The following is a 16,432-nucleotide window of genomic DNA, read 5'->3' as shown; positions in this document are numbered from 1 at the left end:
CCTGGCTTCCTAGAACTTTCCCCAGTCTAGTCACCTGCGATTCTCTGGGAGGTGGGTCGGGGAACTTGGCAAAGTCTCCTGGGAAGTATATTAGAACCATCTGGGGGAGTTTTTTCACATCATGTCCTCTCTATGCCACCACGACTCCCCAACTTTAGAACCCTGGAATCCAGTGCCCTGCCCAGTGGAGAAGCTGCCGTTGTGAGATAATATCTCCTCTGTTAGGTGCGAGGGAACTAGGGATGACGGTGGGAACAGTGTAAAAATGGACCTCACTCCATGCCACCTGGGGTGAGGCTAACCTCACAAGGACTGTCTCCAGGAAAATTTAGACACTGAAACATCAAAACAAGTAGGTTGTAAAGATGCTTTTAACTTAAAAACTAGGGTCACAGAGGTGGCACTGTAGTAGGGTTCCATTTTATTTAGCAACCCATTAGTCATACATTAAGCAGCTAGTAGAAAAGAAAACTCCAGTTTTAGAAAGTGATTAATTTACATTTGCATGATTAGTAAGATTATTTGTAATTGCACTGGGAAAAAAAATCTATAGCTATGCTACCTTCAAAGAAAGAAACAATTTAGAATGTCTTAAAATAACCCACAAAAAATGGAGTACACAACCTATGGCCGTGGATCTTACTGTCCTAGGTGAGCAGTAATACCCATTAAAATACTATGAAGTCTAAGATGTAGATTAAAACTAATGACTGTCTCTTTGTAAAGTTGAAGGAATAAATTGGAGAGAAGAGAACATGTCTGCTAGAAATAGCAATGCAGTGAGGACACACGTAATGTAATCATTGCTCCTTGTATCTTCCGTCATTGTTATCCTGCTGACAGCATTGTGTGTGCAAGTAGAAATACGTACCAACGTGATAGAGTAAGAGCTCACAGGGGAAAACCTTTGGCTTCTAAAAAATGCATTGATCAAAGTATTTTGGATTTATTTATTTTTATTATATTATTTGGGTGACACTGATTCATAGGGTCAGTTATACGACATTGATTTATAGGGTCCAGGTGCACATTTCTATCATACGCGATACGCGATCATGTGGAATAACATGACAAGAGCCGACACTGAGAACTGGCTGCACAGTCCACGACGAGGTGCCCCGAGGCCCTCCGTGGGACGGTCAGCTCTGTTTCCCTGCTGAGGACAAGGCGGTCGGTTAAGTGCTGCCCTGTGGCCCAGGGCAGACCAGGTAAAGGGGCTAATGCTGAGTACTCCATTTGAGACCGTGCTGCTCCTCTCCCCAACTTACTTCTCTTTCTCCTACTTCAGTTTGGTCTTTTTCTGTTTGCTACACACCGCTGAAAAAATTCCTCTCCTTCTCTGTGGGATCATGCAAAGTTCAGCAGAAGGCAAACTCATATAAAAGGACATGAACTCAGCTGTTCCCAGTATTCCTTTGCAGCTGCTGGGAGCCATACCTCTGAGCCTCCAGCCAGTGCCAACAGATTAGACAGAACACTATGCATGGAAACGAAAGCATCTGAGTGCCCCTCCGGCAGGCTAACGTGGCACCCAGGACAAGGACACAGAGTGGTGAGGAACTTACATGTAAAGGGTTCCACTTCCCAGCCTTCCAGGGTGGCAGAAGGAAGAGAACAAACAATGAAAATAAGAAAATGTCATAGAGAATATTCTAGAAAAGTCACTGCACTTCACAGAGAGGTTGGGGCTCAAGAAGCTTTATTCAAATCAGCCTCATGAGTCTATTTTTTAACCAAAGAAACTAAATTTTATTGGAAAAGAGATAAACGGGCACACTGCATAGTAACCCTTCTTATAAAAGCAAACAGGTTATTAAATTTGTGTTCCGTATAAGTATAACCAGAGAAGGACCAAGGGAGACAGACAGAAGGAGCGAACACAACAAATAATCTATTATTAAATCTGAAATTATAAATGCAGAACACTGGAAATCATCAGTAAAGCAATGCTACAACTTAGAAATATGAACTAAATAGAAGACGACAAACATTTGGTTTGTGTTTCAGGGAGGTTATTCTAAACTTTGAAAAAATCAATTCTGATGAAATCTGAAATAATAAATAATGCTCTTATTGATTCAGAGAAATTAAGTAACATAATGATCTGGGACATACTAGAAATGGTGAATTTTATCTTACCTTGCCTTTTGAAATAGCTTTGCAAGCTATTTTTATGATCAAGTAAGACCAGAAGCAGTTCAGGCCTAGTATTAGCAACAGCAGAATGTTAAAAACCCACCAGGAAGGGTAAGGTCCAACGATCTCCCAACTTTCAAATAGCGTGGTATTTAACACCCTAAGGAAAAGGAGAAAGGTGTCAGTGAGCACAACTTTTCACTTTGCCTTCCGGGAAACTCCAGCACCTGGGCAGAAGCAGGAAGTCGGCCGTACCCACTAACCACTCCCTCCGTGCAAGCCGACCAGGTATGTGGAAGAGTCATCACCGGAACTACTTCCCTGATGGCAAACATTCACTTTGATTCCAGCTTGAATAGGGTACTTCCCTGTTTACTTTTGTTAGCATTTCTTCCTTTAATTTCCATTAAGTTTTTAGTTGTGATTCTACCTCTGTTGGCTAAAGGGCTTTTGAAGTTGTTTGTGGTCTTCGAATACATGAGGAATACCATTTAGTAACATTACACTCCAAGAAAAAAGGATGAATCAATTTCCAAAACACTATGCTTAAACCACATGCCTAGTACAGTGGGAGCTAGAATGTACTTCAGTCCTATTTCCTGTCCTCAAGTGGTTTATAGTCTTGTAGGGGAGCCCCCAGAGGGTTCTTAATTTTATAAGCCTTCCCCTGGGAAAGAATTGACAATTGAAAGATATAGTTTTGAAATGATGCCTTGAGATGAGTATTAGAAAGATGTTAAAAAAATTATTAGACTAATGAATATACTTAGTTTTAAGAGCATGTACTTGAGGTAGGCAAAAGTATTTGGGGTCACTGATTCTCTCTGTAATGCACCATCAGGACCAGAATGGAGCAGCCACCTGGGCAGGTACAGGAGAGCTGGTTTCAGTGCTTTCCTGCTGTGTCTGCTCCCAAGGCTTTGGAAGTTGACTCAGGCCTCCTGAACTCAGATTGCTGCCACAGGCAAGAACAATACCTACAGAATTTTGGAATTCCTCTTACTTCCTCGTTTTTTTTCTCCTTAGCTGGCTGTAGGGCTGGTTTGGCCATCCAAGAGTGTTGATAAAACTCACCTAAGTGTATTTCCACCCCTGCCACTGCAGTGCTTTGCTGGGACCCCCCAGGAGAGGTTAGGTGGACAATACTTAGTGGCTTAGGGGGAGGGATGAAAAACTCTTGAATTTAAGACACAAACCGCTCATGCAAGAACAGAAGGCAGACATGCAGATAGATAGTTTTATAAGAGAGCGAGTGTCATGAGTGCTTTGAGAGAGGTTAAGAAAAGTACTTTATGAGTCCACAAAATAAAAAACCCACTTATTGCAATTGGGATAAGATATAAAGAAAAAAAAGACAGAAATAGGTTCCCTACCCCCAATTTCAGCAACCCACACTTACAGACCAGAATGAGAACAGAGTGTGTCTCTACCCCTGCCTCACTGGTTGTCTCCCAAGAACAATAAACTTGGATATTAAAATCCTAAAATTCACAGTATGGAATTGAAGTTGACAATTCATTGGAAGTTTATTACTCTGTGTAGTAGTATTCGTTCTAGTGAAGGGGGACCAATATTAGGAAATCTATTACTATAATATATCATATATCCATCTGGGTATAAACCTAATTATTTCAGTAGCAATGAAAGACATTTGGTAATATTCAATTCTACATCACTGATATTTAAAGTTTAGAACTCATAGGACTTATTTAATAGGATTTTTAAGCAACTCAAATCAGCAGCTGTAATCATATTTAAGAAACATTAATTTTTGCCTTTATAACCAGGAACAACCCACAAACAGCCAACATCACCATTATTATTTAATGCTATTCTGGAAATTCTGGCCAGTAAGTATGGTAGAAAGTCAAAGACTTCATTTTAAGTATTTAGACTTTAAATCTTTATAACTATCTTATTTTTTAAAAAAAATATTTTATTGATTATGCCATTACAGTTGTTCTATTTCCCCCCTTCATTCCCCTCCACCCTGCACACCCCTCCCCCACCATTCCCCCCCCTTTAGTTTATTACCACATGTCTCAAGTTCTTTAGGTTCTATATTTCCCCTACTATTCTTGCCCTCCCCCTATTTTCTACCTACCATCTATGCTACTTATTTTCTGTACCTTCTCCCCCCTTCTCCTTCTCCCACTCCCCTGTTGCTAACCCTCCTTGAGATCTTCATTTCTATGGTTCTGCTCCTGATCTAGCTGTCCTCTTAGTTTGCTTTTGTTTTAAGTGTTGTTCTTAATAACTGTGAGTTTGCTGTCCTTTCACTGTTCATCCTTTTTATCTTCTTTTTCTTAGGTAAGTCCCTTTAACATTTCATATAATAAGGGCTTGGTGATGATGAACTCCTTGAATTTGATCTTATCTGAGAAGCACTTTATCTGCCCTTCCATTCTAAATGAAAGCTTTGCTGGATAGAGCAATCTTGGATGTAGGTCTTTGGATTTCATGACTTTGGATTTCATGACTTCTTTCCAGCCCCTTCTTGCCTGTAAGGTCTCTTTTGAGAAATCAGCTGACAGTCTGATGGGAACTCCTTTGTAGGTGACTGTCCCCTTATCTCTTGCTGCTTCTAGGATTCTCTCCTTCATTTAATCTTGGCTAATGTAATGATGATGTGCCTTGGTGTGTTCCTTCTTGGGTCCAAGTTCTTTGGGACTCTCTGAGCTTCCTGGATTTCCTGGAAGTCTATTTCCTTTGCCAGATTGGGAAAGTTCTCTTTTATTATTTGTTCAAGTAAGTTTTCCACTCGTGGCTGTTCCTCTTCCCCTTCTGGTACCCCTATAATTCGAATGTTGGAATGTTTAAAGATGTCCTGGAGGTTCCTAAGTCTCTCCTCATTTTTTTGAATTCTTGTTTCTTTATCCTTTTCTGTTTGGTCATTTTTTTCCTCTTTCTGGCCCACTCCTTTGATTTGAGTCCCAGTATCTTTTCCATCACTATTGGTTTCCTGTGCATTTCCATTCATTTCAATTAGTTTAGTCTTCATAAGTTCCTCTAATTTGTGACTAAAATCAACCAGTTCTGTGAGCATCCTGATCACCATTGTTTTGAACTGTGCATCTGAAAATTTGGCTATTTCTTCATCATTTAGATTTATTGGCTCTGGGGCTCTGAGTTGTTCTTGAGCCATGTTTTGATCTGTTCGTGCCTGTTACGTATGAGGAGTGGAGCCTTAGGTGTTTGCCAGGGCGGGGCCACCCAGGTCGCTGGTTTGTGACGCTGTATGGGGGGGTGGGGTCAGAGAGGGACAATGGCAGTCACCTCTGCTGCTTCCTGCCACTGGGGCCTGTACGGTCTGTCTCACTGATCCTCCTTCACTAGTTTATCTGCACGTGAATGTGTGACCATGGTCAGCCCTCAGTGGGTCTGCCCACTTCTCCACACCTGGGATCTGCTCACAGCTGCTGGCATACCTGGGTCTCATGCCCGGGTTTGTCCGGTGGATCTTTCCTGCCTGGCCCTGCTCTGCTGCTGGCTCTGACCCTCTTATAGGTTTGGCTGTGGGTTCATTGTTGTCAGACTTCCATGTATAGTTCAATTTTCTGTGGTTTAGCTGCGTTTTTGTCGCTAAAACTTTGTTGTTTTTAAACTTGGTTGTGCGAGAAGGTGCAGTGCTTCCACCTACACCTCCATCTTGGCAGAAGTCATATCTTTATAACTACTTTAAAAACAACAATCAAAATTTCCAATAACACAAAATGGTAAAAAATTAGTTTTCATTCTTATCACAGAAATTATGAAGTCATTTTAATTATTAAACATGTTTCAAGAGTTTCTTATGATAGAGAAAAATACATATCATCTCAACTCCATAAAAGAATATATGCACATACACACAAAAGGAATAAAATTTCTTTTTTCTTTTTTTTTAATTAAATTTATTTATTTTTTTGAATTGATTATGCTGTTACAGTTGTTCTATTCCCCCCTCCATTCCCCTCCACCCTGCCCCCCCAACCCCACCATTACCCCCCTTTAGTTTATGACCATGTGTCTCAAGTCCTTTAGGTTCTATATTTCCCAAACTATTCTAGCCCCCCCCATCTATTTTCTATCTACTGTCTATGCTACTTGTTTTCTGTACCTTCTCCCCCCATCTCCTCCTCCCACTCCCCTGTTGCTAACCTTCCTTGAGATCTTCATTTCTATGTTTCCACTCCTGCTCTAGCTGTCCTTTTAGTTTGCTTTCGTTTTAGGTGTGGTTGTTAATAACTGTGAGTTTGTTGTCCTTTCACTGTTCATGTTTCTTTAACTTCTTTTTCTTAGATAAGTCCCTTTAACATTTCATATAATAAGGGCTTGGTGATGATGAACTCCTTGAATTTGGTCTTATCTGAGAAGCACCTTATCTGTCCTTCCGTTCTAAATGAAAGTTTTGCTGGGTAGAGCAATCTTGGTTGTAGGTCTTTAGATTTCATGACTTGGAATATTTCTTTCCAGCCCCTTCTTGCCTGTAAGGTCTCTTTTGAGAAATCTGCTGACAGCCTGATGGGGACTCCTTTGTAGGTGATTGTCCCCTTAGCTCTTGCTGCTTCCAGGATTCTTTCCTTCATTTTAATTTTGGCTAATGTAATTATGATATGCCTTGGTGTGTTTCTTCTTGAGTCCAACTTTTTTGGTACTCTCTGGGCTTCTTGGATTTCTTGGAAGTCTATTTCCTTTGCCAGATTGGGGAAATTTTCTTTTATTATTTGTTCAAATAGTTTTTCCACTGGTGGTTGTGTCTTTCCCCCTTCTGGTACCCCTATAATTCGGATATTGGAGCGTTTAAAGATGTCCTGGAGGTTCCTAAGACTCTCCTCATTTCTTTGAATTCTTGCTCCTTGACTCTTTTCTGTTTGTCCATTATTTGCTTTCTTCTGGTCCACTGCATTGATTTGAGTCCCAGTTTCCTTTTCATCTCTATGGGATTCCTGTGGAATTCCATTCATTTCCCTTAATTTAGCCTCCATATGTTTCTCTAATTTGTGGCTGTAATCCACCAGATCTGTGAGGAAGGTGATGACCAGTGTTTTAAACTGTGCGTCTGAGAGTTTTGCTATTTCTTCGTCATTTAGATTTATCTCTGGGGCTTTGAGTTCTGCCTGCGACATTTTTGGTCTGTTCTGGCCCTTTAAGTGGGACAAGCGTCGCCTTGGAGTCCCAGGTCGCTGGGTTGTGACGCTGTATGTGGGGGCGTGGTCAGAGCGGGAAATGGCGCGCCACCGCCGCCGCCCGGCCGGTCCAACCGCTCACTCCCTCACTCGCGCGCAACCAGGCAACCACAGTCAACTCGCTGCCACCGCCTCCCCACTGTGTCGCTCCCCCGGTGGGCTGCTCGGTGGCTCACTAGGTCCAATCCTGGGTTTGGAACCCGCGCGACTGGATTCGCGCGTCTGGATTCCGCGCCCGGGTCCGACCGAGCCCTCCTTTGTAAGTCCTCACCCGACGCCGGTTTCGCCCCTTACCGGTCGGGCTGAAGAATTTGTTGTTAGCGGACTTCCGAAAAGTTCAGTTTTCCGTGTTCTGGTTGTGTTTTCTGATGCTAATATTTAGTTGTCCCTAAACTTGGTTGTGTGAGGAGGCAGGCACATCCAGCTAAACCTCCATCTTGGCGGAAGTCCCAGGAATAAAATTTCCTTGAAAGGAATTAATCAAAGCCACTATAGACTTTCTTTGATGGATTAGAGATTGTGTGTATTATCCTCTTTACATTCTCCCATTTTCCAAATCCATGTCAAATAATTATGAAAAAATGCAAGTTATTTGTAAAAAAAGAATAAATTAGGATAATGCCTATATTATTGCCTTATTGATTATAACAATAATTTTACTTCAGAACTACCTCGGCTTCCTGACACACTATTAATTTTGCCGTTGGTGAGACGGTAGTTTAATTTGCACAGAAAGTGGTCCTGTAGAAATAGCAAGAATGATTGCATGACGCTCTCCGGCATGCGTCAGCCTTTGCTGGGTTACAGGTTGAGAACCTTTCTCACCATTATGATGCGCTCGGCTTCATTTGAACAGTGTGTCATGTGGCCACCGGTGATGTGGCATTCATGTGAATTTTGCAGTGCCGCATCGGAATTCATAGGCTCTACCGTGACAATTGGTGGCACCTCTGACGTGCTGCTCAAAAGTAATGGGATTTCTTTGAAAATTCAGTTGGCTGCCTGCAGAGACACTCTGCCTGCAGAAAATACAATGAGTGCACCGAATGGATGTATCTTTCAGCGAGAAGCTTGGTAAGGAAAACTATGCGTTAGGTATTTAGACCAGGGAAAGAGAGGTCATTACGTCTCCTGGACTCTGAAATAAACCCAGGAAAGAGGGACTGTGAAGCCAGAGAGTTGTGAGTCAGAAAACTGTCTTTCTCTCTCTCTCTTTTTGGCAAACTACTAGAATGGTGAATATAGACTTTTATCCTTTCTCAGAGGTTAGACATAGGAGTGTGTACCTTCACGATGCCATTGCAAATCTCCGGTTACAGAGTTCTGACTAGTGGTTATGATGAGGAGGGATTTCTGGGCGGTGCCTGGAGGGAGGCTACCGGGATGCTGGAAACATCCTATAGCGTGGCCCAGGCGGTGATTATACGGAGTAAATGTTCACAAGGGTAAACATTTACAAAGGTAAAGATACAGCAAGCTGTATACTTAAGATTTGTGTACTATACTGTATATGTGAATTGTGCCTCAGTAAAACAAAATGGAAAAAAGTACTCTGTGGGCCAAACACTGCCAGTGTGCAACGTTTGGTCTGCATAATTACTGTACCTCCTTCCCTGCCGCCTCAGTACTCTGAGCTCCACAGGTGGCTTCTAAGTAAACAGACCCCTGCCCCCATACTAGTTAGCCTACAACATCAAACCTCCCACCGATGCCCAAATAAAGTGGTGGAGAGTTCTTCTGTGTAAAATACCAGAAAGGATCATCTTGTTTTACCTTAATGCTGGCTCACTTAACCACTAGGTGGCACATCATGCAAGTGCCAGACGTGCTCCTCTAGGTGTACTCGGCCAGAACCTTCTGCCGAAGTGTGGGTCCCAGCAGAGAAATCACCTGCTCTTTGGGTTACACCCTTCCTTCCACGAATCCTGTCTAACAACAAATGAATGGCTCCAGTCCACACTCCCCTTTTCCTGCAGGATTCTCAAAAGAAATGGGTGCCCGTGCAATTCACTGGTGACCTGCAGATGCACTGGTTGCCACCCCGGAGAGCTTGGCCTTCATGGCTTCCTTTAATGGATGTTTAATGAATCATGAGAATTTAATGACTATGCCCTATAGTTACTTTCTCTCATGCTTACCTTTAATGGGTGCTTCATCTTAAATTTGATTATCATGGTTATTATACAGGTTATATGAGGTGGGGGGAGGGGGGATGCATGCATTCATGCAGAAAAGTTTACAATCTTTTTTTTAAGCAAAGAAAACGCAGTCTCATTTTACTATGATAAGGCCTTACTCAATATTTGCAGCATCATTGTGACATCTGCCTTCCCCGTAAGCCTCCTAATGTCACCCAGCACAGTGTAAAAGGACCTTCAATGGCAACTCATTCGGACAAGCTCCAACCAGAGCTCCATTTCTCCATTCCTCATCATGAGTCAACACAAAGCTGAAACGGATTCTCTTTAATATGTAAAGTTAGATGCACAGCCTCACTTTCAGCCGATGCTTATGATGAGACCACAGCCCATGCTACACACAAACTTTGCCTCTGCCCCTTCTCCCCTCTTCCCCCACCAAAGACCTCCCTCTGAGCCTCGGGTTGTTCTTTCTGGAATGATCTATATAAAAACCACAGCAGTAAAATGAGATTCATATCAGCTATCCAAAGAGAGCTGAGAGTGCTTGTCTAGCAGAGTTAGGGTTAGGGGGTCACTTCAAGGAGCAGCAGATAATGCCAGTGAGGATATCTTAAAAAGAGAAATTTGTTTTACAATCAAAACTAGGGTGTTTTTTGCTTCAGAGCTTTTGAATGGTCTTGACTTTGCTTTCCCAGACAAACCTCAATATACTCATGATGTGTGTCTCCCTCGCATATATTTTCATTTGCTCTACACAAAACACAAACGAAAAATAGATTCTACCTAAAGATTATCGATAATCTCCTGACATCTTTTGTTCATTTAAAAGTAAAGGCTGATAGAAAAGCAATTAAATTTTACTCTGAGCAGAAACCACCGGCACTAACACCAGATAAAGAGTCAGTTAATTAACTCACTGTTATAATTAAGTCTCTTCGTCCTGCTTTTCTAAGGTAATAAAAGCTCCAGCATTAAGCAACATTTTGGTCGAGGGTTGGGTAGTCAGGGCTACTACGGGGATGAAAATTGCACTTGCAAAGTTCTTACAACAAGACGGGCCCACCTGCAGCTCCGATTTCCCCACAACACTGGTGTCTGTCGTCAAGCTCTCTTTCAGGAGGGTGGTTTCACATAGAAGTGATTCCTCTCTCCCTAACAGGAAGATAAACTCCAACAGGGATGAGCCATCAATCTTTTGTTTAGCAACAGGCATGTCAGTTCTGCTGTATTCCTACCTGAATAAGACATGCGGTCAATTCAGTTATTATTACGTTTAAGTCATAGCCTGGCCAGACTTACCCATTGGTCCCTCATATCGCAGGAAGTTTGTACCTGGTGACATCCCGGGTAGGACAGGTGTTTTTCTCAAAATTAGCCATTGCCCCCTTTGATGCCCTGTTTCTTGTCTGTCTACCTGAATGCCCAAACCCCAGTCTGCTTTTCTACGTTCTTGGTTTGCCAACAGTCCGAGTCCCTCCAGCCAAGGCCGTGTCCTTCGGGTGTATCCTGATTTCAGTGTGCTTGTTTTCCACCCTCTGCCTGGCTCTTAGTTGCCTACGTGCCCCTAAACCAGACTTTTACCTGGCTCTCTGCAAGTGCTCTTTGCTGAGTGATTACTATGTGCTGGGCACTGTGCCAAACACACTTTGGACATTGTTTCACTTAGCCCTTCCAACACTCCTGTGAGACCCTTTACAGAGTAGAATACTCGCACTAGCTATCATTTCCTGAGCATCACCTTGATGCTAGGAACTGGGCTCACCCTTAATCTGCGCCAACTCATTTGATGCTCATGAACTAAGAACAATGGGGAAATCATTCTTTTTTTTAATACTACCATATTATGTTTATTTTACAGATGAAGACACTGTGAAGCACAGGGAGTATAAGTAACTTTCCTAAAATCAGATCAAGCAGGTGGGAGCTGGAATTTGAGCCCCCCTGTCTTTTGGTCTGGGTCCTCGGGTCCTGCTGTTCCGAAGCTGACTCCGCACTCAGCCCTCCCAGTTCTGCACCCTTGGCCCACGCACAGGGCCAGGCCACCAGCGAGTGACGGCAGAGGAAGGACACTAACCACCGCACCCGCTGCCTTAGCTTCTGTACATCTGGACCTCTCTTTTCCTGCTCCTTTCTCCTGTGACTTTTATCTCTTGGGCCCTAATCTGGTTTCTGGGAGGCCCTTTCTGTTTAAATGACCCAAATGGGCTCATTTAACTGGTTTCTCAACTTTGGCCCATCCCATTCAACCCTTGTCTCGATAGAATGATCTTCATTACTGAACATCATGTAATGCCTTTCACTACTACATTGTCATGTATGTGAACTATTTAAGATATAAAATCAAAGTTTCTTTCTGAATTCAGCTCAGATTATGGGAGAGCCAGCTCTGTGTCCGATTCGGTTTTCTCTTTGGTAAGGTTGGGGCACATGTGCATCTCCAAATATTCTTCACTTCAAAAAAAGGTTCATAGGGCTGGAGCCTGCCGGGTAGGTAGGAATCTAAGAGACAGTGAGTTTCCAGGGATACATCCTTGCATGCTTTCTAAGAGAGCATAAAGCCATCCTCACCCCTGCAGAGGGGCAGGATGGGAGCCTCCCCAAACCTCGTCCTGCTTCCATGAAGGGCTGCTCTTTGCTCTCATCCTTTGTAGAAACTGTTCCTAACAAGGCCGTCAACGGGCTAAGTGCTCCTGGGCCGAGGTGGAACAGAATGCTCACAGCCTGCCCCTGGGTTTCCTTGCCTTTTTCTCCATTTTCCGTTCCTCTGGGGATTTGAACAGTAATTTTTGTAGCTGTGAGAGAAGACTACAACCACACACACACCAAGTTGGAACTCTGATTGTGAGATTCTTTTGTTTTACCTTTGCAGGTTCTGAATCAATTAACTCAGTTTAAAGAAGAAAAGCTTGGCCATTCACGGAGTTCATGAACTTGTCCCTGAGGGAACCCACTGGGTTCCGACAAGGAAGCAGAGAGGGGAGGTCTAGCGGCCTAGAAGGAAGATCTCATCTAGAGTGTCGCTATTTACAACAGGAACTTTGAGAGGCTGCTCTAGTTTCTGGCTTTTTGGGGGCATCTTCCGTTTTGGCTTCCCATACAGGTAGTTGCTGGAGACTGGGGCCATTTGTATTTTCTTTTCTCTCTCTCTTTTTTAAAGATTTTATTTATTTATTTTCAGAGAGAGGAGGAGGGAGGGAGAAACAAACATCAATGTGTGGTTCCTTTTTGCACGTCCCCTACTGGGGACCTGGCCTGCAATCCAGGCATGTGCCCTGACTGGGAATCAAACTGGTAACCCTTTGGTTCCAAGGCCCACACTCAAGCCACTGAGCTACACCAGCCAGGGCTGTATTTTCTTATTAACTATTTAAATAGCAACTTCTGTGTGGGAAAGGCTTTTAGGTCAGAAGAGCCTGCAGTGTGGTTCTCCCTTGAGTACAGCTCCCAGGAGTGAGCTGGTCCACATACTGCCCAGAGGAGGCGACGAGGAACATGGCATCCAGCCCTGTGCCTGTGTTTTGGGACTGCTACATGGGGATTTAAAGCAAGCATTTCTAGAGATGAATGGTGAGAAAGCATCAGTAAAATATGTCACTTTCTAGTCCATTGAAATACTTGAGTAATACTTTCATGGGAAAGATGCTGAAAGATTTTTTATGTTTATTAGATTGAATCTCATTACTAACCTGTAAAGTTGAAAGGGAAGATACAACACCAACATTTTTTTTAGGGGATCAAGCTCTTCAAATAGTATTTATTCATGCAAGTCGCAATATTGCAGTTTTTAGTCTAAGCACATTATCCCCTGGTCTCCTTCTCTTCCTATCTTTAAAAAAAATTAGCCCTGGCTGGTGTAGCTCAGTGGATTGAGCGCGGGACTGTGAAGCAAAGGATCGCGGTTCGATTCCCAGTCAGGGCACATGCCTGGGTTGCAGGCCAGGTCCCTAGCAGGGGACACAGGAGAGGCAACCACACATTGATGTTTCTCTCCCACTCTTTCTCCTTCCCATCCCCTCTCTCTAAAAATAAATAAATAAAATATAAAAAAATTATATGAAAACAGAGGTTGTGTAGTCCAGATAAACCTTTCAGCAAATAAGAGCTAAAAGACAGGTTCAGAAGCCATCATGTTCAGGCTGGCGGGTTGGCAGGCTGGCAAGACAGGAAGAATGCACTCTCTCTGCTTTCTAAAATTGCTTGCAAAGGTTCCAGCAGAGTCTGGGCTCTTGGAGAATCTCAGCATTTCATCACTCATGCATCAGCCCAACCCATTTTGTGTAGCAGAAGCATGAAGAGAGACCGTGTCATCTTAGACACTGTGTGTGTGTAGTATAGGTATTAGGACTTCAGGATGACCCTGTCTCGAAGCTTGTGTTGTGAGATTTCTCTGCCATGTTAAGGATGCAACAGAAGTTTCCAAAAAAAATTCTGAAAACCAAACAGTAGCCCTTTAAGAAATGCAGGCACACTTGCCTAGCATGCACCGATTGGCTGGTAGGTCCAAAAGGTAAGCTCAAAGTATCTGTTGTTCCTGGTAAACAGCCCCTCCTTCCACTTCCTTCCTGACTTCCTTAGTCTTATCACTCTTGTCTCCTTAGCTCTGAGACTCTGGCCGCGGTTGCTCCTGCCTCTCCAGGTCGTATTTCTGTATGGTCTCCCCAGTGTGTGATGGCAGCTTCCACTCCTCCGGAAACTTTGACTGGCATGATGCGCCTGCTCCAAGTTCCCATCCTGACTCTGCTCCCTAGTCCCCCCACACCAAGCCACACTGACTCTTTCCCTTTTTGCTGAGGGTGAACAGAGAGGGGAAAAAGCAGTATGTGGGGAGAAGAAAGAAGAAGGTGTCTCTCACTCCCACCAGGCTGTGTGAAGCCTCTCCTCCAGCCAGCTCCATGTGTGGCATTTCTAAACAGGCCATAAGGAGCCACCCTGTACTGAATTCTACTGACCTTATCTCTGAGAAGGGTTACCGACACCATTTTCATCTCTGTTTTATTTAAATATTTCTGAGGTTCAATCTTCAACTTTATCATAGAGAAATGTCCTAAGAATTTTGGAAGCATTGCTTTGAAGAGAAAATGTACCACAGGCCGCCAGTTGAGGGACATTGAACTGCAGTATCTTTGTTAGCTTCCAGTTGGCAAGTGATACAGTCAACATGTCTTTAACAAAGACTTTCTTCTCTAGAGTAAGTCTGAGTCGATAAAACCCAGTCATAAGATGCTCAAAATCATGGGAAACAAGTCAATCAAAAAGGGGTGGGGGGAACCCTAGGAGAGTGAATATAGAGATTTAGAAAAGAAAACTTCACTTTGTAGGCTTCAACAGTATAAAAGAAAAATAACAAATATGGACTATATGTATAGAATGGTAACAAGGCAACTGACCAACAAATGCATTTATAATCATAGCATTCTGGTTAAAAAAGAATTGAAATACTGTTAATTATTGAAACAATTTCTGTAGAATAGACATCCTTGAGAATATAGGTGGGAGATGAGCTTACTCAGCAAAGGACTGACAGTCCTGAGTATGACGTTCGAACTAAAAGTCCAAGTGCTGGGACTTCAGGCGGTTTCTGCCTTTTCTGGCACTATGATGTGATGTGTCTTGTTTCCCCTCAAGGCTAAGTTTTCTCATTTACAAAGTAAGGGCCTCCGATGAGATGGTTACTAAAAGTTCTTTGAATGCCAATGTAAATAGCTTTGTGAATCCTTAGGTTTCCATATTTACCTAAAATTTTACCTTTTCTGATTATTTTCTCAATGTATAAGACACTTCATAGGTACAGATGCATTCTTCTTAAGTAATTCATATTCATTTCTCTAAATTTAATAATAACCAGACAACTAAAACCAAGAAAACCAAAGGGAAGATTTCACATTGCTTTGTTGTTCTAGAAATATGGGGAAGGTAAGAAAGTAGAAAACAAGGCTCCCCCAAAAAGCATGAAACCCCATCTTTAGGAAGGAGCCAGGGAAGGGCCTTGAGTAAGTGTTATATTTATGAGAGCAAACCTCTGCATCCCCTGCCTCCCCCACACACTGAAACAGCGTGCAGAGCCTCAGCCGTCAGCAGCAGGGCATCTGAATCAGATGACAGTAGCTAGCTACAGGGATTCCTTAGTAAGCACTCAGCTCAAGTTTGTTGCAGTCACCAGCTGCATGCCAAGCCCCGTGCTCAAACCCCATCAGTAGCTTCTCTATAGTTGTGTGAGCAGGCAGTCAGGAACACATGTGGTGGGGTGTGACTTGTCCGTGAAAGTGAGACTCCCCAGCCCTGGGCTCTCACTCCTGTTTAATTCAGCAAAGCTGAAAGCTATCACCAACCAGTGTTACTACGTTGTTCTCTCTATCTTTCAATCTCTGTGCAAGGCTCGAAGCATCAAATGTGTGTATGTGTTGGGTGCATAAACTCAACGCCACTGAACACATACTAGTATGAAATACAGTCAACATTCTTAAGACCCCCCTCTGATCAATGCACAACTCTACCTTATGTTGAATGCAAAAATGCCATCTCCTAAAATTAATAAGGCATTTGGGTCCCCTCTCACCAACCAATGCAACTATTTACCTGAGAGGGACTTTAAGATAGATAAGACTCAGTATCTATACTCAAAGAATTAAAAGTAAGTGTAGGAGGATCAAATACATTGGATGTTAAGGAATAATATCTTAAATAGAATGGGTGTTCCAGGCAAAACCAGCATATTGAGCAAAGGTATATGTGGGCTGGAAAAGCAAACGGCATACACAAGGAATCATAGTTATTCTGGGCACCTGAAAGTAGTGAAAGAAGGAAGGTTGATCGACACCATTCTGTTGCAGGTCTTTCTAAGTCTGAACTTACATTGGAAAACAAGAGAAATTCCTGGATAATTTGTGGATGCATTCATTGATTGGGGGACTTGACTAAGGCCTTGATTTAGGAAGAATCTTATAAAACTGTATTTGGGATGGTTTTCATCAGGAGAGAGGGGGGATG

General features: G+C 43.0%; 1 protein-coding gene across 2 annotated transcripts in view; it reads right to left on the bottom strand.

The window, feature by feature from the left end:
* The window catches only part of CERS6 (ceramide synthase 6), a 297,599-nt gene that overhangs the window by 7,679 nt on the left and 273,488 nt on the right, over positions 1–16,432 (bottom strand). The window contains exons 9-10 of one of the 2 annotated variants that reach the window (XM_037140703.2): positions 2,140–2,296; positions 1,566–1,589 (exon numbers count right to left, since the gene is read on the bottom strand). In XM_037140703.2, coding sequence (XP_036996598.2) covers positions 1,566–1,589; positions 2,140–2,296 — 181 coding nt within the window. The remainder of the gene's footprint in view (positions 1–1,565; positions 1,590–2,139; positions 2,297–16,432) is intronic. The other variant, XM_037140704.2, reaches the window with a different exon arrangement.

Source organism: Artibeus jamaicensis, unplaced genomic scaffold (assembly GCF_021234435.1).
Source record: "Artibeus jamaicensis isolate MK-2021 breed Jamaican fruit bat unplaced genomic scaffold, CSHL_Jam_final contig_391, whole genome shotgun sequence".
Taxonomy (NCBI): domain Eukaryota; kingdom Metazoa; phylum Chordata; class Mammalia; order Chiroptera; family Phyllostomidae; genus Artibeus; species Artibeus jamaicensis.
The sequence above is the reverse complement of the archived record's forward strand: the minus strand, read 5'-3'. Positions and strand labels throughout refer to the sequence as shown.